The following is a 24,159-nucleotide window of genomic DNA, read 5'->3' on the forward strand; positions in this document are numbered from 1 at the left end:
CTACTAGCAGTTGCAGATTGCCTACGTGCCATTGTAGGCAGTCTTATCATACTATCCCCTCCATAAACTTATCAAGCTCAGTCTTGAAGCCAGTTAGGCTTTTAGCCTCCACTGCTCCCCATGGAAGACTGTTCCGGAACTTCACTCTTCTAATGGTTAAACACTTTGTCTAATTTTAAGCCTAAACTTGTTGATGGCCAGTTTATATCCATTTGTTATTGTGTCCTTATTGGCGATTAACTTAAATAATTCCTCTCCCTCCCTGGTATTTATCCCTCTGATGTATTAATAGAGAGCAATCATATCTCCTCTCAGCTTTCTTTTGGTTAGGCTAAACAAGCCAGGCTCTGAGTCCCCTCTCCTAAGGTAGGTTTTCCATTCCATTCTATTAACTCTTCTCTGCACTTGTTCCAGTTTGAATTGTATCAATTGCTCTTCTCCTCCCCTTCCAAAGCAAGTGCTTCCTATGTTTATTACTGGCAGATATATATAATAGAATTGCTGCTGCTCCTTTTACAGTTTTGAAAAACTCCAAAACCATTATGCATATAATAAACAGCTACTCCAGTTTGCTAGAGCTATTCAGGCCCTTTTTCTTGTGATCACTGAGAACAGCTGTTTAACGACCTGGATCATAAGACGGTCAATAAGATACAAATGTACAGGATTAGAGGAGAACCTATCATGTACATGCACGTTGTTAAGAGTATAAACCATTCTTGTATGTCTATAAACAAAATGACTGGACACATGGAACCTTTAGGATGGTCATGTGATTCTTATTTTCATGAGTATGTTGGGTAGTGTAATTCATGAATGTTGAAAATAAATTTTGTTGCTGTGTATTTTATATTCATGACATTTAACAGTTTTACCAAAGGTAAGCAGGGAGCCAACTACAAACTTTAAATCTAAACCGCATTAAATGGGCAAAACCTTGGGTGGTTAGGGTACCTGCAACTCACATTGTTTTCAACAAAAGCTAGAGGTGCTAAGCTTTTCTTATGATTTAACCCAAAATGATTAACATAAAACATTTAAAAACACTAGACAGAAAGGATAAATGCAAATATAACGTATAAATATTTCAGGTCATCCACAGAAGATTTCCAGTTTGTAATAACATAGTGTTTCCAATAGAGGCCATTGCTATTCACTGACACTCATGCTGGCTCTCTAAAAACTCACTGTTTACACCTTGAAACAGACAGCCTGAGTGATGGAACTCAAGTCAGCAACAGACTCAGAGGACTTGTTTCTGATCTTACCTTTAACAGTATAAATCAAGACTAGCTCCTTTGATATCAACAGAGTTACACCTGTGTAAAATTACTTTCAGTGAAGTCTGAATCAGTCTCTGAACAGGGACATGCGGCACCATTACAAAAAATTACTATCATAAATGTGCAAACAGGGCGGAGATTTACTAGGAATTTGGGGTACTGTCCTGGCAACAGCAAGCAATTTATATTTTTGCAGACAGTCCCTAAATATCAGGTACTCTGATGTGGAAACTTACAGCTAGCATATAAGAATATTTTTCTCTATCTTCTTCTCCACATTTTCACTGAAGAAAAAATGGCTAGTTATCTTTTCTATTAAATTTTACAGGTATATGTAGAACTCCCTTCAATCCTGGGGTAAGTAGATGCAACTCCAATTGATTTCAATAGAAGTTGCACCTTCTTACAAAGGACTGAAATGTGGAACAGAACAGGCATCTTCCCAAGACAAAATTAGCACATTTTAATGCATTCTAACCAATTTCTGTCATAGTAGCTAAAGTGATCAATACAATAATTTCAAAAGAACTGACCTCAGATCCTGCTAGGTTTTGATCAAGACAGCAAGCAATGCAAGTCATTCAATTATCAGCCTAAACATTTCTCTTATATTCTTTACTTACATGCATACGTAACAAAACATTGCCTCATACAATACTGTGGTCATCAGCAAGAATTAAACATTGGACTTTCAGCACTAAGGCATTGATATAGCATAATGTTTAACATGTTCAGCTTTATGCATGCAAGTAGTCCATTGACTTCAATGAGACTACACACATGCTTAAAGTTAAGCATGAGCTCAAATGTTTTGCTGGATCAGGAAACCAAAGTACAAGACTATCACTTAAGCTAAACACCACAACACACATTAGGTTTCCTCTGTTTGCAAGAGGATGGGGAATGAGGTAAAATTTACTAATGAGGCTAAGTAATAATATTTATATTGGAAAAATGGGAAGGCAGTCTCCATCAATGGGGGAAAAAACCTATTTTCTCACCAGAACAATAGATATCATACAACCATTCAAAGCTGCATTTTGATATTTTGTCAACATATCTGATACCTCATAACTGAACATCTTATTATTGCCGTGTACTATTTCAATATGCTGGTCAGAAACTTGCCCAAGCAAACCTTGGATATTCTGGGTGCAATCCTGGACCCACAAAAGTTAATGTGAGTTTTGACATTGCATTTCAATGATGTCAAGATTTCACCATTTGTACTGAGTAATTAAATTGGACAAAAGATTTAAATGATTATGTATATGATATTAGAAGTACATTCTTAAAGAAAGTATTGTTTAATGTTCCTGTTTGTTTGAGAACAAGGAAGAGGCACTTTTTAGCATAAAATGGCATCCAGCTAAATTTAAACCTATTTACCATTCTTCTTGGGTATTGAAAAGGAATGTACTGCCTACCACAATATTTTGATTATTGTGTAGCATTATCCGTCATTAGCAATATTATCCCCTCTGATTCATACAGCAGATTTCAACACCAACATAGTGTTCTGTTGACTTGCATGAGGTAGGTCCCAGATGGCCTATCTTCTATACAAATCCTCTAAATGGTTTGGTGTGCTGGGTACCTCAAAGATAGCCATTCTTGCCCCACAGGATACTGTTAGGAAGTTACTCCTGATATTCTGGTTAATTTGTCCTTTACTCAATCTCACTAACTACATCTACCTGGACAATTCCCCACCATTCCAACTTGACATTTTACATATTTCAGATACTTGTAGAAAGTGATGCCCTCCTTCAGCTACCATTTAGCCAAGCTATCTATATTGAGGTCTGTGGCAGAGTCCAATTCCAAAGAGTTATTTTTTACAAGCAGAGACTCTTTATAAGGAACAAAAAGAGATTAGTTTTTCGTAGAGAGACTGGCTGTTTTATTTTCAGACAACCAGCAAAACATATTTCCAAGCAAGGCTTTAGTCACCATAAAGATACATAAAGAACCCATTAAGTGTATGTTTTCATTGTAGTGAGTTACTCCAGACTGCTACACAAGTGTTGACCCTAATACTTCTCCCATCCACACACAAAACCCTCTCACCCGAGTTAAATGGTGCTTTTCTAAGGCCAACAGACCCCAGTCATCAGTGGGTGGGATAAAACCTGGGATCTCTGAAACTAGGTGCATGAGCCTCTATTGCATGACCTAAAAGCCACATGGCTCTTACCAAAGGCTGTTACAGACTCATCAATCTCTAGGTGGTCTAAGTGCCACTAGAGAGGGACAGAGCACCACACCAAACAATCATGGGTTACACTTTCAACCCACTCTAGTGGGCATAGTTGGGGATGTGGGTTAGAGCCTAGGTTCCACTTTCACTCAGGCTGGTAACCTACCCACTTTACATTAAGGATGCAGGCTAAAATGCTAAGAGTCCTCCAGTGTAGTCTCCCAATTCCCCCATGAGCCTAGAAGGACAGACAAGTTCTCCCACAATTCACTGGAAAAGAATCAGAGTGGCTTAGTTCAAATCACTGCAGTGCAAAGAATTATCAGGTATGCTCCCACAAGTCCTACTAACATACAGGGAGGAGTACAGCACCTCTGAAGACACAGTAAGTTGAGTAGGGATTTATGGTGTACCCTTCATGCTGGGGCTAGGTGGACCCAGGAGCTCTGACCCAGGTGCTAAACACCCAGTTTAAACTCTGCATTGAAGACATACCCTCAGGGCTGGTGCAAGGAAGTTTCGCGTCGTAGGCGAAACTTCCACCTTGCGCCCCCCCCCCAGCTCTGTGGCAGCTCCCCACCCTCCCGGCCCGGGGAGCCGTGCGGCAGCTCCCCACCCTAGCTCACCTCTGCTCTGCCTCCTCCCCGAACATGGCGCCCTCGCTCTAATTCTCCTCCCCTCCCAGGCTTGCTGCGCCAAACAGATGATTGGTGCCGCAAGCCTGGGAGGCGGGAGAAGTGGAGCAGCGACGGCGTGCTCGGGGAGGGGGCATAGCAGAGATGAACTGGGGTGGCGAGCCCTGCTGCAGCTCCCCTCCCCTGCCCTGAGGCAAACCCCACCCCCCGCGGCAGCTCCCCACCTCCCCGGCTCGGGGAGGCATGCAGCAGCTCCCCACACCAGCTCACCTCTGCTCCACCTCCTCCCCCGCTCTAATTCTCCTCCCCTCCCAGGCTTGCGGCGCCAAACAGCTGATTGGCGCTGCAAGCCTGGGAGGCGGGAGAAGTGGAGCAGCAGCTACGCTGGGAGAGGGAGTCTGAGGCGCATGTGTCAGCGCGCCGCCGGCAGCCCAGCCCAGGAACGCTGTAAAAAAAAATTGGGGGCACCGCTTTTTGGAGCCCCCAAAATTTTGGTGCCCTAGGCAACCGCCTAGTTTGCCTTAATGGTAGCACCAGCCCTGCATACCCTTATTCAGTGGAGTTGGATATTCTCAGAGAGCAGCTGCAACTGGCAGCATCAGCCAGCAGCACGCTGTTACCATACTGGCTGTCTCATATAAAGCTCTGTTAACTGGGTGCAGCCTGCCTTGAACTCCTGAGATAATTCCTCCGGGTGTAAACTTTTCCATCTAAGGTGGATGTCACATTACATCATTAGGGAAATTGTGACACAGGGTTGGAAACTCAAGATTATGGAGGTCCTGAAGGGTCTGAACCACATATAATTTTTTTTTTAAATCTTTTCTTAGCCACTTAATCATTTTTGCAAAGTTCTGCTTCCTGTCAATATCATTATTCTAACTTTGGTATTAAATCAATTTATTAGTTAGCAGGCAATCAAAGGCAATCCATTGCCAGCTATCTACATTCCATACAAAGACAGATTAAAGGGAGACATGCAGAATGTCAAGGTTGCATTGGGTGAATACACCTACATTTCATCTATGCTGTTATGTTTTTAATATTTTCTAAAATAATCTTTATGTTACTTTATTTTTTTCCTTCCAAGTTTCCTCATTTTATCAAGTGACCTGCTGCAGAATAATCATTTTTCTGTTGAATGTAGCCTGGAAGAATTAGGAAAACTGATCTCTCTCTCTTTCTGTACACATCAGTGAGCAAATGTATTCAGGCATGAAAAAACAGTATTCACTATTCATCATTTGTTATTGAGTACTCACCGCTATGTATTTTTTAAAAAAGAATCAGTCATCCAATAAGTAAGCAGAAAGAAATACTATGTGACATAGCTAACCAATCACCCTCTACAACAGAATAGTCATGAACAACCCGCAGGATGAAATTTAGTCATATGAACTAAACAATTACAAATAGCAAATAATGCCAGATCATACAAATATTCACACATGCACTCAATGTGAAGCATAAAAAGAGACCCTAGGATTCCAATCAAAGTAAAGCATATCGGTAAGTGTTTGCAGGATCAGGATCTAAATTTTTTAAAATCAAAGTCTGATCATGAATGATACAAAAAGAGAAAAAATGATTAAATTCCTCTACTAATTTATTCACACTGAATCAATGAACTAGCTCTATAGTATTCACTTTTTTTAAGACCCAAATTATATTTTTATATATTAACTTAGTCATTAATGGAAGTTTACATTGAGTAACATTCAATAACATTTACTTACAATGATAATTTTGAATATTTTAGCAAAATTCCACAAAAATATCTTCTATGGTGTGCTTAAATTTGGACTTTTATTCAAAGATAAATGTGGAAGAAATGAATTTATCATAAATAATATTAATAATTTTCCTGAAAAAAAAATCATAAGATACTCTTTATCCTGAACCATAAACGGCAATTCTAATAAACAGTAAACTTAAGCATGGAATTTCTGATGTCCTTTAAACCAATGCTTCATTTCACATATTATGGTAACAGGGCCATATATATGTAGGTATGTACATAATTTTTAAAAGCATGTAAATGGATGAGAAAACTGTATCATAACTGTTAGCATACCCAAGATGATCAGGAACAATGACTCACACAGTGAGCAAGCTTACTTTAATGAATAGGACCTTAGTGGCAACATCATCTAATCATCATGTCAAATTGTTAATCGTTTCTGAGTGAAGTGGTTTGTTTAAACTAATTGCATCCCTATTATAAAGGTAATTGTTTTGCAAGTGAGCTTTCAGTTTAGTTTACTATGAATAGTAGTTAATAAACATACTTGATATTAATATATCATTTTTCTATTAAAACTTGTTAAAATTAGAAATCAGATAAGTAGGCTAGGTATGGAATGGTAAATAAACCTTATATGATAGTACATCTTCAGACTGGCATATGGAACTATCTTCAGCCCCCAAACTGATATATTTTACAGAGCTTTGAAGGTGTATAACACAGTCACACCACCTTACCAGTTATATAGCACCTTTTCCCAAAACATCTTAGACCACTTTACTTAGACAGTAATTAAGCAAATTTCACTACCCATCTATCAGACATCTTCCCTGTATGTATGTGTGTGTGTATATATATATATATATATATATATACACACACACACACTCTTATTATATGTTCCATTCTATGCATCTGATGAAGTGGGCTGTAGCCCATGAAAGTTTATGCTCAAATAAATTTGTTAGTCTCTAAGGTGCCACAAATACTTCTGTTCTTTTTACGGATACAAACTAACACGGCTGCTACTCTGAAAGCTATCAGACAGTATCCATTGTAGAGACACAAACTAAGGCACATAAATATTATGTGTTGCTACATTTACATAGGTTAAGTATTTTGGCCATATAACCAGCATCTGAATTGGTGGAAACTGGTCTTTTGTTGGTTTGTATTCACATAAAAGTAGCTTATAAATGCATAGCGTGGCTACCTTAACAGACTAATGTTGTGATGTCATTAACAGAAGAATCTGACATGAAAGAAAGAGTAGTCTTCTGGTTAAGGCACTAGATTGGGAGAGGTTCCATTCCTTTCTCTGCCACAGATTTTCTGCCATCTTTGGCAAATCATTTAACTTCTCAATGCTTCCATTCCCCATCTGTAAAAAATGTGGAAAATTCTTTCCTTTCTCACCCAAGTAATGAGGCTAAATACATTAATGTCTTTGAGGCATTCAGATACTATAGCTATGTGGGCCCATCTACACAGATACTAGTGTTATCAACAGAGAAAACACTTTGTATGTTATGAATGTAGCAGACCAGAACATTGTTTTATAAGTGGAATGTATCGCAAATTAAATGCAGTTTATTCTTTTGGTCTGCTGAATTACATTAACATTATTCTAAATTGTAAGAAACCTTGTGCAGTTCAGTGTTCTTCTCTGTGGGCTGATTTAATGAGGAGCTATGTTAGGATGGATATATATTATATATTCTTTTTAAAAAGATCCTCTGGTGTGTTTGTATGTGAAAAAAAGTGTGTTGATAAAATGAACAAAATTAACCTTTATTCTGGAAATATAACATTTACATTAAATTAGAGATTGGAAAATTTGGTACGAGCACACTGGTAACGATATTTTTTGCAAAATCCTTTTGTTCATTCTTACATAGAAGAGAAAGCTAATAGCCTGCAATAGTACACAACTAAATATTCTGACTGGAAGTCTGAAACCATCTCAGTTTTTGTTTTAGTCTTTTCAGCAATTTAACTAGCTATAACTAAACTTTTAGAAAAGAAGAGACAATATATGGTAATATACATAATTCTTTAAGTGACTTGAGACTGAATACAACCTCTAGCAAACAAGTTACACCACATTCAGAAAACATTTATGTAGAAAGTTATAAACCCACTGTGACGGTGCACCCCATAAGGCTTTAAGGAAATATGCTTATGAATGTATATATCTGACATAACTGGAATATGTTTTATGCTACATATGCCATGCAATATCTCTGTAAAGGTTATGATCTACTGAATCTATTCATCCTATCTGTATGCATGTGTCATTGTTGTATTCAAAGTTATGAATATTGGCTGTGTACTTGCTTGATTTCTAAGTAGCCTTAATAAAGCATTTGGTCAGCTTCTTGAGAAAGGAATGTGCAAATTAAGTGCCCAATCAAGAAACACTTAAAGGACAATGAATCTTGGAAGGCTCGAATCCACATAAGAAGTCTACCTTAGGACATTCAGGGTAGCATGTAAACCAGGGGTAGGCAACCTATGGCACGCGTGCCGAAGGCAGCACATGAGCTGATTTTCAGTGGCACACACACTGCCCGGGTCCTGGCCACCGGTCCGGGGGGCTCTGCATTTTAATTTAATTTTAAATGAAGCTTCTTAAACATTTTAAAAACCTTATTTACTTTACATACAACAATAGTTTAGTTATATATTATAGACTTATAGAAAGAGACCTTCTAAAAATGTATTACTGGCATGCAAAACCTTAAATTAGAGTGAATAAATGAAGACTCGGCACGCCACTTCTGAAAGGTTGCCGACCCCTGATGTAAACAATGGCTGCTGCCTGTAAAAACTGAGTCATGTGTGGACATGTGACTTGCCCATGTGACTCCAAAACTCCATCTTGGAGCTGAACTTTGCATAGGAGAGAGAAGGGAGTCTCTATCCACAAGAAAAAAAGTCTATTTAAACTCCTGGGAGACCCCTCCATTTTGTCTTCAGCTGGCTCAAGAGGTAGCCTCTCCACCCTCAAGGATACCTGAAAGAAACTGGAACAAAGGACAGTAATTACAGGGGATGTGAGTGATTGCTACCCAGACTAGAAGGAGACTAGTCTGTAAAAGGAAGTTTACTGGAATTCCTTTGAGGGTTAGGTTTTATCTGTATTCAGTTTTCTTGCTGTATTAGACATAGATTTGTGTGTTCTATTTTATTTTGCTTGGTAATTCACTATGTTCTGTCTGTTACTACTTGGAATCACTTAAATCCTACTTTCTGTATTTAATATAAATCACTTTTTACTTATTAATTAACTCAGAGTATGTATTAATACCTGGGGGGGGGGGGGGCGGGGCAAACAGCTGTGCATATCTCTCTATCAGTGTTATAGAGGGTGAACAATTTATGAATTTACCCTGTATAAGCTTTATACAGGGTTAAAAGGGTTTATTTGGGGTTTGGACCCTATTGGGAGTTGGGCATCTGAGTGTTAAAGACAGGAACACTTCTTAAGCGGCTTTCGATTAAGCCTACAGCTGTTAGGGGACGTGGTTCAGACCTGGGTCTGAGTTTGCAGCAGGCTAGCGGGTCTGGCTCAAACTAGGCAGGGCACTGAAGTCCCAAGCTGCCAGGGCAGGAAAGAAGGGGCAGAAGTAGTCTTGGGACATCAGTTGGCAGCCCCCAGAGGGTTTCTGTGATCCAACCCGTCATACCCATAATCAAATAACATGCTACAAAATGCTATGCACCATACATCATCTTTACAATAAACAAAATTTTCCAGCATTTCTATGCACCTATATCTTTCACACACACAAATAACGTCTTTAATCCTTAATTTACCTTAGTACCTACTTTGTGCTAGACTGAAACAATCACATTTAAAGCAGTGATAGCCAGATTGTAGTGCAAATATCTAACTCTATGTATTATTATCCACCAGTTATTGTTTGTATAGCTTACAATAACTTTTTAATGTCAACTGCAAAGTTTCTTGTTAAAAATAGTAAAACTATTTAAGATTCAACAACATGGACAGGATACAGTGAATAGGAAGACTTAATTACAAATACATCTGCATTTTAAAACATGATATCTGAGGGGGAAAGAGTACTGTAGAGAAGAAACTGATAGCAACAAAAATAACTAAAATGTTTAAAGGTTGGTGTAACCACCCAAGAGTTCAGATGTTAATATAAGTTACCTGAAAAACTTGTCTGGAAACCTTTCAAAAATAGAGTCTCTTGAGAGACTCTAGTACTATCTGTTTCCACCCAGGCTAGGCATACAAGGAAAATAGTCGTTCCCATGCAATTTCATTATGTCCACCTCCAGTCCCACCTGGAACTTGGAAGTACAGGAACATGAAAAAATTGATGGATAACATGCTTAATGAACCTCAGAAAAAAGTTCCAGTTCATTTTCAACTTTAAGCGAAGAGTCAAGTTTCTTTTTATTGTATCTGAACTAGTTCACCCTATAGTCCAGAATTCTCAGTGCTTCCACAGCAACTAATGAAGGACATTATTATAGCTACCTAACATACAGAGGATGTCGCTTTAGGTGGCTGGGTTTTAAAAAGAGGTCAGAGAGACACAGAAGGCAGCATAGAAATAACTAACATCATTGCAAATCTGTGCAAGGCCAATTTTTTAAGTGTGGGCAACTTATTTGGGTGCCTAGATGTGAGCTGTTGGGTACTGAGTTCTTGAATAATGATTTTAGACTGAAGTGTAGTTGAAGGACCCAAAAAACAATCTATGGAAACTCCACAGAATCCCAAAGCATAATGAGGCATAGACAGATCAGCCATTTAAGGATCCCTCTGCATACTATGTACTGGGAAGATGGTCTGTATACTAGCTCTGAGTATGCAGTTTAGAGGTTATAACAACTGGATCTGCACATTTAGACACCACTGACTTCAAAAGGGACAGAATTTTACCTCTAATGACCAGGAACTCCTGCAGAGAGGACAGTAGAGAACAGCATATGGCAAGGGATTCAGAAGGCCACAGTGGCAGCCTCTCATCCTCCTTTTGGGTTGAGATGGGTGGATTTCCCACATAAAGGCCAATTACTCTGCATTACATAGGAGTCAAAAACTTCACCAGTATCGATTTGATCTGATAGTTTTCCAATGTCTTCAACTTTATAAGTCAGCTTCAAGAGTTGTCAGAGCTACGTTTATCATTAATTAACATTATCCAACATTCAAAACTTCAATCATGATTTTCAGTTTTCCAGCCAGAACCCTCATGCACATCCAAATTCTTTATTGTTGCTTTGTTTGACCCTTGGTGTGTGAAAGGCCCCAATCCTGCACAGATTTGACTATACATATTGTCAATGTCCTTTTAATGTGACTGCTCACTTCAGATTCTAAAATCTTTGTGGTAGGAACGGTCATTATGGCTGTACAGTGCTTAGCACAATGGGACTTACTCATTAAAGGCAGTCAGTTTCGACTATTAAATAGCAGTGGTATTGTGAGTCTTTGCAGTATTAGGGCCCTGGGGCATCAGTACATTCTGGTGAGAGGAGGAGACTTGCAGGCAAACTTGCCTGAGGAGCAGAGAGCTTCCACCTCCAAAAGGGAAACAACTTCTCTGTCTTGCAAATATCATATGGTTTGCTAGAGAGCAGCCTTGCTCCGATGAACCTTAACAGGTCCATCAGACTAGAACTCCTACTGCTAAACTTCACCAGGTCATCATGAGGATGGAAATATTTTAAAAAAGCTGTATGCAAAGTTGGCCAGAAATGTATTTGAGTAGAGGTTCTGAGGAGCCAGCATGGCAGGAATTGTGGTATTGGGCCACCTACTTTACCTGCCTGATTCCCCAGCATTGCTGCCCAACCTTCCCCACTGCCTGGTATCATTCTACAGGGAAAGTATTTCCTTTACATTCCCCATATGTTGAACCATTTAAAAAAATAAAGAAAACCACTTTCAATATGGAATAGAATGTGGAACTGATAGAAAAAGTGTACATGTGTTGGGGGAAGAGTGGGACTCAAAACATCACAACACTGTGCTTAAGATATCTTACTGGTCGATGTTTGTGTTATCTCTACATAAATAATTTTCAAGTTTTGGTTGTATGCTTGAGTGTCATTTTGATTAATTTGATAGGACTATTGCAAGTGCTTGTATGTGTTAATTGAAAAGCTACGGAATGATTTTGAAGAGCTGAGGAATGTGACCATGATTGGGTAGCATAATACAAGGTTTGTAAAGCATGTGACTCGAAGTTTGTGAGGATGTTAATGTTGATTTAATTGTTGATTCCCTTGATTTTTAGAAAACACTTTCCCATACTTAACTATAAGTTAGAGAGGGTTTTTTTAATATATAGCTATAAAAGTAAAGATTTGCAATGACATATAGTCAGTCCCCTTCAAACAAAAATAAACTTGATAAATGATTTTCCTGTAAGACATTTTAATAGAAAGATTGGAAAAAACAACAGAGCATAGCAATTTCATTATAGTGCACATCTATGAAGATGATGTGATTTTGGAAACGACTGAAATTAGTACTTTTTAAGTTGATGGAGTTCTTATCGATTTTAATGGAGACATGGGGAAAGTGGAGGGTGTGAATGTCATTGCTCATTGAGTATTCCTTAGTGACAGAGTCATGTAATGAGATTGAATACAATCAACAATGAGTAGCATGGACTACTGCCAAGTTTGGAAGTAAAATACCAAGTTACTGGTGGCAATGTACTCTAAAAGAACTGAAGGGGTAAATCATAGAATATAAGGGTTGGAAGGGACCTTAGGAGGTCATCCAGACCAACCCCCATTAGAGATAAAAATCCAGCAAGACGTCCTATCACCACTTCTCAAATTAACAAGGCAAGAGTGCAGGTGGTATAGCAAGCACTAGGGACAGTCGCTGCCATCTTCTTAATATATCCCTACATCAGTCCCACCCAACCCAAACGATGTGAGATCACCCCGCCAACTTGCTGACAGACGGCCCGTGTTGGGCCACATGACGGATCTTCCCTCTGGAAGGGAGGCATGCCACATGCACTAATGAATCCCCTCAGCTGGGCTCAATGGAGAATAGTACCAACTCTGACAGGAACATCGTTCAGCAGGGCCACTTCATTTGGCAGCACTAGCTTCACTTACAGTTGACACAGTCTAAGGACTGGTCTACAGCTACAACTCTCGGGGCATGAAAATTCCACACCCCTGAGAAACGCAGCTATGCCAACCTAACCCCTGGTGTAGACAACGCTAGGGCGACAGAAGAATTCTTCCATTGTCCTAGCTCTCCCCTCTTATGTTCTCTTGGGGAGGTAGGTTATTGACGCCAATAGGAGAACTGCTCCTGTCAGCGTAGGTAGTGTCTACATCAAAGCACTACAGCGGCATAGCTGCAGCTTTGCCCCAGTAGCATTTTCAGTGAAGACATACCCTCGGAGCATCAACTGCTCCCCCTAGAGCGGACCTAATTCAAAATGCAAGTCAGCAAAACACCAGCAGCAGACCTGACAGCTGTTCCCTCTCCTGCTCCATGAGGTGGGGTGATTCTATCAGAGGCTCCTGTATCTCCTGCATACCTGAATATTCCCATGGCAAAGAGGCACTCCTCTATTCTTCCTGACGGTAGGGGCCAGCTTGCTAAAAAATGACATTACTTGCAGCACCGGCAGTCTAGTGAGGGGACAGAGGCACAGAAGCCTAGAAGCCAGTTTAAACGCAATGTTCGTAATAGTTTAAAATGTTGTCCCCATACGGATGGGAAGGAAAAATTAAAGTTCCTAATGACTGTGGTAATAGGACATCTAGTATTCATTTTGAGTATTATATTTTTCTTTATTGGTGGTTGTCAGAGTTTGATAAAATATCAATTTCCAAGTCAGCTACTTTTTAAAAGAGAAAAGTTGTACACTTAAAGGTTCTGCAGCTATTTTAGTACTTGATCACACAGGCAAATCAGAATACAGGAGAAGAGCGGGGGTGGGGGGGGGGAGAAGAGTATCTTTAAAAAAACCCAAACATATACACAGCATTTCTTCCACTCTTTTTGGTCCAAATAATTTGGAGTCTCTAATAATTCAATGAAAAAACCTTTCAGCCAGATCTTATAGAATTATAGAAATGTAGGCTTGGAAACAATCTCTATGGGTCATCTAGTTCAGTCCCCTGCACTGAGGGCTCCAGACTAAACAAACCCAATTTTTTCAATCTTTCCTCATATGTCATGTTTTCGAGATCTTTATCATTTCTGTTGCTCTTCTCTGGACTTTCTCCAGTTTGTCCACATCTTTCCTGAAACATGGTGTCTAGAACTGGACACAATACTCCAGTTGAGGCGTTATCAGTGCTGAGTAGGGTGGAAGAATTACTTCTCATGTCTTGCTTACAACATTCCTGCTAATACATCCCAGAATGATGTTCACTACTTTTGCAACAGTATTACATATTTACTTTGTGATCCTCTGTACCCTCCAAATAGGGTTGTCAACCCTCCTGGATTGGCCAGGAGTCTCCCAGAATTGGCCTCAATCTCCAGGTTGCTACTGAAAGCAATCCGGGAGATTTTAACATGCCAAAGGTCCGGTCGGTGGTGCGGCAGGGCTAAGGCAGGCTCCCCACCAGTCCTGGCTCTGCGCAGCTCCCGGAAGCAACTGGGATGTCCAGCTCCTAGGTGCAGTGGCGGCCAGGGGGTTTCTGCGCACTGCCCCCACTCCAAGCACTGACACTGCAGCTCCCATTGGCCAGGAACCGCAGCCAATGGGAAGTGCGGCGACAGTGCCTGCAGGCAGGAGCGGCATGCTCAGAGCCACAGGGACATGCTGTTGTTTCTGGGAGCCATCCGAAGCACCGCCCAGCCGGAGTTACATCCGGCACCCCAGCCAAGAGCCCCTCTCCTGCACCTCAAACCCCTGCCTCAGGCTCAGCCTGGAGGCCCCTCCCACACTCTGAATCCCTTGGCCCCACCCCCCCAACCACCTCCTGCACCCCAATCCCCTGCCCCAGCCCTGAGGGAGTGAGTGAGGGTGTGGGAGAGCGAGCAATGGAGGGAGGAGGGTATTGAGTGAGCGGGAGGCGGGGCCTCAGAGAAGGGGCGGGCAAGGCTGTTTGGGTTTGTGCAATTAGACAGTTGGCAACCCTACCCCCAAATCGTTTCTGAAGTATTCCTTCCAAGCAGTCATCTCCCAGTTCATGTTTGTACAATTATTTTTGTCTTCCTAAGTGTAGTACTTGTATTTGTCCTTACTGCATTTTATTCTATTCATTTGAGAACATTTCTCCAGTTTGTCAAGATCATTTTGAATTCCAATTCTGTCCTCCAAAGTGCTTGTAAGCCCTCCCAGCTTGATATCATCCTCAAACTTTATAAGTGCACTCTCTATGCCATTATCCATAGAATCATAGAATATCAGAGTTGGAAGGGACCTCAAGAGGTCATCTAGTCCAACCCCCTGCTCAAAGCAGGACCAATTCCCAGCTAAATCATCCCAGCCAGGGCTTTGTCAAGCCAGGCCTTAAAAACCTCCAAGGAAGGAGACTCCACCACCTCCCTAGGTAACGCATTCCAGTGTTTCACCACCCTCCTAGTGAAATAGTTTTTCCTGATATCCAACCTGGACCTCCCCCACTGCAACTTGAGACCATTGCTCCTTGTTCTGTCGTCTGCCACCACTGAGAACAGCCGAGCTCCATCCTCTTTGGAACCCCCCTTCAGGTAGTTGAAGGCTGCTATCAAATCCCCCCTCATTCTTCTCTTCTGGAGACTAAACAATCCCAGTTCCCTCAGCCTCTCCTCATAAGTCATGTGCTCCAGACCCCTAATCATTTTTGTTGCCCTCCGCTGGACTCTTTCCAATTTTTCCACATCCTTCTTGTAGTGTGGGGCCCAAAACTGGACACAGTATTCCAGATGAGGCCTCACCAATGTCAAATAAAGGGGAACGATCAAGTCCCTCGATCTGCTGGCAATGCCCCTACTTATACAGCCCAAAATGCCGTTAGCCTTCTTGGCAACAAGAGCACACTGTTGACTCATATCCAGCTTCTCGTCCACTGTGACCCCTAGGTCCTTTTCTGCAGAACTGCTACCTAGCCATTCGGTCCCTAGTCTGTAGCAGTGCATGGGATTCTTCCGTCCTAAGTGCAGGACTCTGCACTTGTCCTTGTTGAACCTCATCAGGTTTTTTTGGGCCCAATCTTCTAATTTGTCTAGGTCCCTCTGTATCCGATCCCTACCCTCTAGTGTATCTACCACGCCTCCTAGTTTAGTGTCATCTGCAAACTTGCTGAGAGTGCAGTCCACACCATCCTCCAGATCATTAATAAAGATATTAAACAAAACCGGCCCCAGGACCGACCCTTGGGGCACTCCGCTTGAAACCGGCTGCCAACTAGACATGGAGCCATTGATCACTACCCGTTGAGCCCGACGATCTAGCCAGCTTTCTATCCACCTTACAGTCCATTCATCCAGCCCATACTTCTTTAACTTGGTGGCAAGAATACTGTGGGAGACCGTATCAAAAGCTTTGCTAAAGTCAAGGAATAACACATCCACTGCTTTCCCCTCATCCACAGAGCCAGTTATCTCATCATAGAAGGCAATTAGGTTAGTCAGGCATGACTTCCCCTTAGTGAATCCATGCTGACTGTTCCTGATCACTTTCCTCTCCTCTAAATGTTTCATAATTGATTCCTTGAGGACCTGCTCCATGATTTTTCCAGGGACTGAGGTGAGGCTGACTGGCCTGTAGTTCCCCGGATCCTCCTTCTTCCCTTTTTTAAAGATGGGCACTACATTAGCCTTTTTCCAGTCATCTGGGACCTCCCCCGATCGCCATGAGTTTTCAAAAATAATGGCTAATGGCTCTGCAATCTCACCCGCCAACTCCTTTAGCACCCTCGGATGCAGCGCATCCGGCCCCATGGACTTGTGCACGTCCAGTTTTTCTAAATAGTCCCGAACCACTTCTTTCTCCACAGAGGGTTGGTCACCTTCTCCCCATGCTGTACTGCCCAGTGCAGCAGTCTGGGAGCTGACCTTGTTCGTGAAGACAGAGGCAAAAAAATCATTGAGTACATTAGCTTTTTCCACATCCTCGGTCACTAGGTTGCCTCCCTCATTCAGTAAGGGGCCCACACTTTCCTTGATTTTCTTCTTGTTGCTAACATACCTGAAGAAACCCTTCTTGTTACTCTTAACATCTCTTGCTAACTGTACATAGAACTGTACCCTGGATGCATCCCTGCAGGACTCCACTCGATATGCCCTTTCAGTTCATTTGTGAACCCTTGATAATTACTCTCAGAGTATGGTTTTCCAGCCAGTTGTGCACCCACCTTATAGTAGGTTCATCTAGGCCAGCAGTTTTCAACCATTTTTCATTTACGGACCCCTAAAACATTTCAAATGGAAGTATGGCCCCTCTGGAAATCTTAGGTATAGTTTGCAGCCCTCCAGGGGTCCACAGACCACAGGTTGAAAACCACTGATCTCTATATTTCTCTAGTTTGTTTATAAGAATGCTATGTGAGACAGTATCAAAAGCCTTACTAAAGTCTAAGTACATCATATCTGCTACTTCCCACCATCCACAAGGCTTGTTACCCTGTCAAAGATGGACAATAGGTTGGTTTGACATGATTTGTTCTTGAAAAATCCATGTTGACTGTTTTTATCATCTTATTATCTAGGTGTTTACAAATTGATTGATTGACTATTTTCCCCATTATTTTTCTGGGTATTGAAGTTAAACTTAATGGTCTAGAATTCCCCGGGTTGTCCTTATTCCCCTTTTTATAGAGAGATACTATATTTGCCCTTTTCCAGTCCTCCAGGATCTCTCCTGTTTTCCACAAATTCTCAAAGATAATTGCTAATGGCTCAGAGAACTCTTCAACCAGTTCCTTAGATATTCTAGGATGTATTTCATCAGGCCTTACTGACCTGAAGGCATCTACCTTTGTCTAAATAATTCTTAACATGTCAATTTCCTACTTTAGCTTCACATCCTACTCCATTTATGTTCACTATGTTAGGCGTCTAAACACTGCTAACTTTTTTGGTGAAAACAAACAAAAAAGGCATTTAACATTTTGACCATTGTTGCATTTTCTGTCGTCTTTCACTCCTCATTTAGTAATAGCTTATCCTGTCCCTGGTCTTCCTCTTGCTTCTCGTTACCCTTTATATCTCTAGCTAGGTTACCCTCTTTTTGTGCCTTGGCCTTTCTAATTTTGCCCCTACATGTTTGGGTTTTTATTTATTTATTTTACACACGCCCACACACCCTTTGTAGTTTGACTTACTTTCCACTTCTTGTACAACTCTTCTCTGAGCTTTAAATTTCAGGTCATTGAAGATCTCCTGGTTAAGCCAGCCTGGCTTCTTACCATACTTCCTATCTTTCCTACGCATTGGGGCAGTTTGCTCTCATGCCCTTAGTAATATCTCTTTAGGCAAATTTTATTCTCCTGAACTCTTTTTTTCCCCCCTCAGACTTGCTTCCCACAAATCTTACCTACCGATTCTCTGAATTTGCTAAACTTTCTCTTCTTGAAGTCCATTGTCTTTATTCTGCTGTTTTTCCTCCTACCATTCTGTAGAATCATGAAATCATCATGGAATGATGAGTTTCACCCAGCCTGCCTTCCACCTTCAAATTCTCAACTAGTTCCTCTCTCTTTGTTAGAATCAAATCCAGAAGAGCCTCTCTCCTAATCGCTTTCTCTACCTTCTGTAATAAAAAAGTTGTCCCAATATATTCCAAGAACTTGTTGGATAGTCTATGCCCTGTTATATTATTTTCCCCAAAAGATGTCTGGGTAGTTGGAGTCCTCCATCACACCAAGTCCTGTGTTTTGGATGATTCTGTTATAATTTTGATGATCTTCACCTTGTGTAAGTTGTCACAGATCCATTCACTACAATGCAGTTATGCCTATTTGCACCAGCTAATAATTGGGCACCAGAGATCTGCCAAACAAGTTTAACAATTGAAATAAATCTACATTCATCTAAATCTGAGTCAAAATAAGATTTTAATCATCTGAATTTGTTTTCATTTTTGGTCTCTCATATACACAATAGAATCTCCTACCTGATCACAGATGACAAAACAAACAAGCTTTTTTAAAAAGGGGGAAGAGGGGAAATGACAACCCTGGTTACTTTCCTTAAGACTTTTTTCATCACTTTAGATAAAAAGAAAGAGGTTAGCTGGGGGATTTCCCATGGCTTCCATGCACATTAGTCATCAAAACTGTTAGGAAACTGAATATATTAGCTAACCCAATAGGACTGAAATAGAATATACATAAGTAACTTTTAGCTACATAACTAGTCTCTCTAAAATACTGTACTAAGGACTGAGATTTAGACAGGCAATACATACATTTTAATTCCTCTGCTTAAACTTTCACTTAGCATACCAGTAATAAAAAAATCATTTTTTCTTTCCCTTTCAGGCACCGAACTAATACTGTTATTAAAAACAAAGTGCTTGATATATACTAATCAATAGCAGCTTGATAATATAAAACTCATTAAAAACCATGGAATATGCACTGTAACATTGCTAATGGGTTTGGCCATCTGAATACATTTATTTTCGTTTGACAGAAAGGCAGAAGGCACGTTTTATGTGGAAGTAGAATTGTGCTTCTGTAAGTTTACAACAATGACAGAAAACCATATGCTAATTGAAACTCAGCTGGATAACAAACCAAAGATTACAAACATCAGAAATTACCTCAAGCAGTTATTGAGACTCCATTCAAAATTACATTTGATTATAACTTTGAACGCTGCATTTCATGGAGCAATGATGTGTCATTTTGTGGAAAACCAATACACACACATGCTCTTTCTATGCTAAAATGTCTTTGCATTCTGGTAATGAAATGGTGCCATGTGTTTGGCAGTATTTAATAGTCAAATAGTAACTGATTAATAGTACCTTATTTCTTAATAGATTATGCATGAACTAAAGCAACAATACACTGCACCTTCATATGCATTAAAACAGATTTCCACTAGACTGATATAAAAACATATCCAATTTTTGCAAATGTTTACTAATTGTAATTAAGGCATATTACTGTGAAGGTTTATTAAGTCAGGCATCTCCATATGCATTCATATGTCTGGATTTTCAGAGGTGTTGTAAACCCACCGCTCCCACTGACATCAGTGAAATTTGTCCCCCCTCTCCACCTCTGAAAAGCAGGTTCCTTTTATGAAGGTGTGTAAATATGTAAATGGCTAATGTCAAGCATCCACATTGGTATTTTTCAGTCTAAACTACTAAAATGCATATTTTATTAATCTTTTAAAAAAGTCTTACCATTTTGCAATGCTGTATTTTTAAGAAAAATACTTTTTAATAAAGGCAACTTGTCAAAGTATACAATTCTTGCTTTCAATCTATGACAATGTTCTGGGGCTTAGGTTCCAAATCCTTAAACCCATTGAAATCCACAGATGTTTTGTCCTTCCCTTCCATGTGGCAGCAAGTCTGTAGTCCCTCATATTGAAAAAAATGTCCTGCAATACTCAATTCAAAAGATGACATTTTTGCACATCTGTCCAGGGATCAATACTACTCCCACTAAAGTCAGTGGGAGGTTTTGTCCCTTAATGTTTCAGGCATAATACATATCTACAAGGGAAGACTAACTGTGGCTTTTAATTGAATGGTAGTGAGCAATCTTCACCTTTAACACTGAAATACTCCAAATTACCATGCATTAGTTTTCAACCTACACAGCAGCTAACATTTTAAGATAATTGCTGTACAGATTATTCACAGTTTAAGAACAGGGCTTTCAAATTAAAAGCAGTGGAATAACATGTCTTAAACCCAATAGAGAATCTGCTACATTTAAGAATATCATTTGCCGGTGAATGGTTAACACATTAACCATAACAACCCCCCCCCCCCCCCATCATTTTTATATTGAACACTGTGTGTTTAAAAACAAGGGTTTGTACTTGTATATCCCTATCAACAAGTAAATTCTATAATACACACACTTATAAATACACACAGATATTGAGACACATTCAGAAAGTTTTAAGCACACAGAATACAAGCTATACATCATATAAATGATGAAGTCAGAGAGAATCACATACACTGGTTAAATATAAAAGCAAATTTCCAAAGATTAGACCAGCTTGCCTTGACTATCACTGATAACCGTAGCATAACTAAAGCATATATGTGATTTTCCTTCTGCTTTTTAAAATTACAGAATTTCACAACCAAAAGTGTTTATTTATCCTATGACAGTAAATTTAATCAACCTTTATCCTGTTGCCTGGGAGTAATGCTATAGAGAAAGTAAGGGCAAGAAATTAATACTACTTAGCTTTTAGAGAAGCTAAAGTTTCTAAAAAGATGTGTGAAAATTGGTAAGTCATTATAAGCCATACAAATAATCAGTTCCAATTATTTAAACAGGGTAAAGTGAGATTTATAATTTAATACTAAACCAGTTTTATGTATTGCATTATTTCTCAGTTGATTAAAAATGTAGGAACTACACTTAAAATGATAATCATTTCAGTTATGTCCTCTGAAAAATGGCACATCAATAAATTAAAATCTTTATTAAATATAAAGTTTTTCATAGTCAATGATATCAGATTGCCTTCATTTATTAAATTAGAGAAAGGTATGAACAACTATCAGAGGGCGTCATTTATAAATCATTTTTAGAATATGCAATCAAAGTGGCAAGTTTTTCCAACTCCCCGAATCAGTTACCTTTCCAAATGCACCTTTATTGTTAAATATATTAAAAGATTCCATCCATTTTTGACAGTATGGAATTGCAATTATATTAGCAGTATTTGAATGATTATTTTAAGGAGGCTGAAACACACAAATGAATTATTTTTAAAAAGTTGTCCTCATCCTCTTGAGGAAAGTTAAATCTTATTGAAATATTATATTGGTAGGACTTTAAAGCATGTGATCTTGAAATGTAGTTTAGCAACTGATCTAATGAAGGATGATACAGATACAATGATACATACCCAAAACCATTCAGTAACTATTTATTTAGGCTGTGTTCTTCCTGACCATATAGCATCCATCACTCCTGGCAAATCTATTAATGATTTTCCTACTTTCCAACATTTCATAAGGAAACACTGAGAAAGTAACTTTTTACAGTGTGTTCTAACTCAATGACCATAGAGAACATGTACACACGCTAAATACTGTTATTGAAAACAAAGTACCCAGTACTTGATACATACTAATCAATAGCAGCTTGGCAGCTGTTTTCAACGGATTACTGTATACAAACACACATCTGGCTTTAAAGTTTACCCTCCAAAGGCAAAGGTGCAGCGTAAAGGAACATGACTAAACTTTGCCAACCTTTTGGGAACATTTAACAAAAAGAGCATACCACTAATTTGTGTAGCTGTAATGTAGTGAAAGTTTCTTGTATTTGGAGAGAGATGGGGAGGGTACAAATTACTCCCCCTCGACTATCAATGAGAGCAGGAGCTGTAAGTGAGCTAAATGTAAGGCAGCTCCCATGAAGAGTGAAACTCCCGCTTAGGAAGACCTGTGTGTGTGTGTGCACGCGTGTATGGGCATATCAGACACACACACACCCTTCACAGTAGCAGAGGACAGCTCATTTGAAAGAGACAACGAGTAGCGGCCGGTTTCCCACCGGAACTTTTTATGATGATTTCCGAACAACAATCACCCTGCACCTAAGCGATCCCGCGCCACGCTTTGCCGCAACTGCACAACCCTTAGCGGGCAGTCCGCTCCCGGTGTCCCCGTTTGCACTGCAGCTCCACGCACCGACTGCAAAGGCAGCGCGACCCCAGCAAACTCTCCTACATCTCGTCCACCGACTCCCCCACGCTTAGCTGCCCTTAGCCTCGCGCAACTCACAAACGCGTCCTCCCATGCCCAGAAGTTAAAGCCCCTTAGAAGCCGCCGGGGAAATAGGCGGGCAGACAGACTGGTGCGCCCGAGACAGGATCGCTCACAGCTGCCCGGTTAAGGGGAGGCGGCGAGGGACCCAGAGTGGCTCTCGGGACTGGGTGGGGTGAGCCCGCAGGCGAAGGAGGGAGAGGAGAGGAGAGAAAGAGACCGCCGTGTACTTGCCCAGGTAGGGACGAGGAGACTGGCCGGGCGCTCAAGCGGTGCTGGAGGCGGCTGCTTCCCCGCCACGTTCATTTCCTCCCATGCAGCTGGATTATTCCTCTCTGAACGGCGAGCGCAGCAGGGCTTGGACCAGGCATTGACTCCCGCCCCGCCCCCGGCAGCCGCGTCCCAGCTCCGCGGGCGGTGGCGGCGGCTCCCAGAGCAGGAGGAGAAGCCGGGCGCCGCCCGGAGAACGGGGCTCGCCCTCGGGCTGAGCAGCCCGGCTGACCCTGGGCGGAGCTAACCCCTCGGCTCTCCGCCGACGGGGCGTCCCACACGCCCTCTTTAACTTCACCCCTCCGCCGGCTACTCCCCGTCCTCTGGGCAGGTTCCCCGGGCGAGCGCTTCCCCGCCGGGCACGGGCTCGGACTCCCCTCCTTACCCAGCCCTGCTGCACCTGGCTGGCAGCATCGGAGGCTTTTCCCCTGGCTTCGCAGGCGAGGGGGCTACACACGGGTATGCTTGACTATGGGGGGAAACGTGTCCCCCTGCCCTGCATTCACCCTCAATCAGGCCCCTGATGCCAGGGGAAAGGCGGGGGCTGCTGCCTCTGACAGGTTCTTCTGAAGCCCCAGGAGCCGCTTTCAGAGGGTCCCGCCAGTTGGGGCTCCCTGAGCCGCCGCTTGCCAAGCCCAGCTGCTCAGCAGCTCCCCTGGTGACATCCCGCGGCATTGCACGGGGTGGAGAGTAGTTCTAGCTCCTCCCGCCTGCTTTCCTGCCAGGAGTAATTTACATCAAGCTGGCAATAGGCCTCAATAACCCAGGCATCAGCCCCTCCGTTTCCAGCCCCCTTCCAAAAAAAAAAACCCCACACACTTCCTGTGGCTTGAGGGCTGTCAGCTGCAGGACTGTTCTCCCTGGGATATGCCTCTCCCAGTCCCTCCCTTTAACAGAAACACTCCAACCCTTCCCTTGCTCAAAGTGGGTCCAAGCAAGGGGCTAGGGCAGGGGTGGGCAAACTTTTTGGCCCAAGGGCCACATCAGGGAATAGAAATTGTATGGTGGGCCATGAATGCTCACAAAATTGGGGTTCGGGTGTGGGAGGAGGTGCACGCTCTGGGGTGGGGCTGGGGATGAGGAGTTCAGGGTGTAGGAGTGTGCTCTGGGCTGGGACCGAGGGGTTAGGAGCGTGGGAGGGGGATCA

At 41.4% G+C, this 24,159-nt stretch overlaps 1 protein-coding gene across 4 annotated transcripts in view; it reads right to left on the bottom strand.

Moving 5' to 3' along the window:
* The window catches only part of SNTG2 (syntrophin gamma 2), a 467,752-nt gene extending 444,126 nt beyond the window's left edge, over positions 1–23,626 (bottom strand). For 2 of the 4 annotated variants that reach the window (XM_008163718.4, XM_042848764.2), the window contains exon 1: positions 22,977–23,626. Coding sequence is in view for 3 of the 4 variants with exons in the window: in XM_042848764.2 (XP_042704698.2) it covers positions 22,977–23,048 (72 nt within the window). In the remaining variant the exon portion in view is untranslated. The remainder of the gene's footprint in view (positions 1–22,976) is intronic. The other 2 variants (XM_024101595.3, XM_042848765.2) reach the window with 1 other exon arrangement.
* Positions 23,627–24,159: the final 533 nt, after the last annotated feature.

This window comes from Chrysemys picta, chromosome 3 (genome assembly GCF_011386835.1).
Source record: "Chrysemys picta bellii isolate R12L10 chromosome 3, ASM1138683v2, whole genome shotgun sequence".
Lineage (NCBI taxonomy): Eukaryota > Metazoa > Chordata > Testudines > Emydidae > Chrysemys > Chrysemys picta.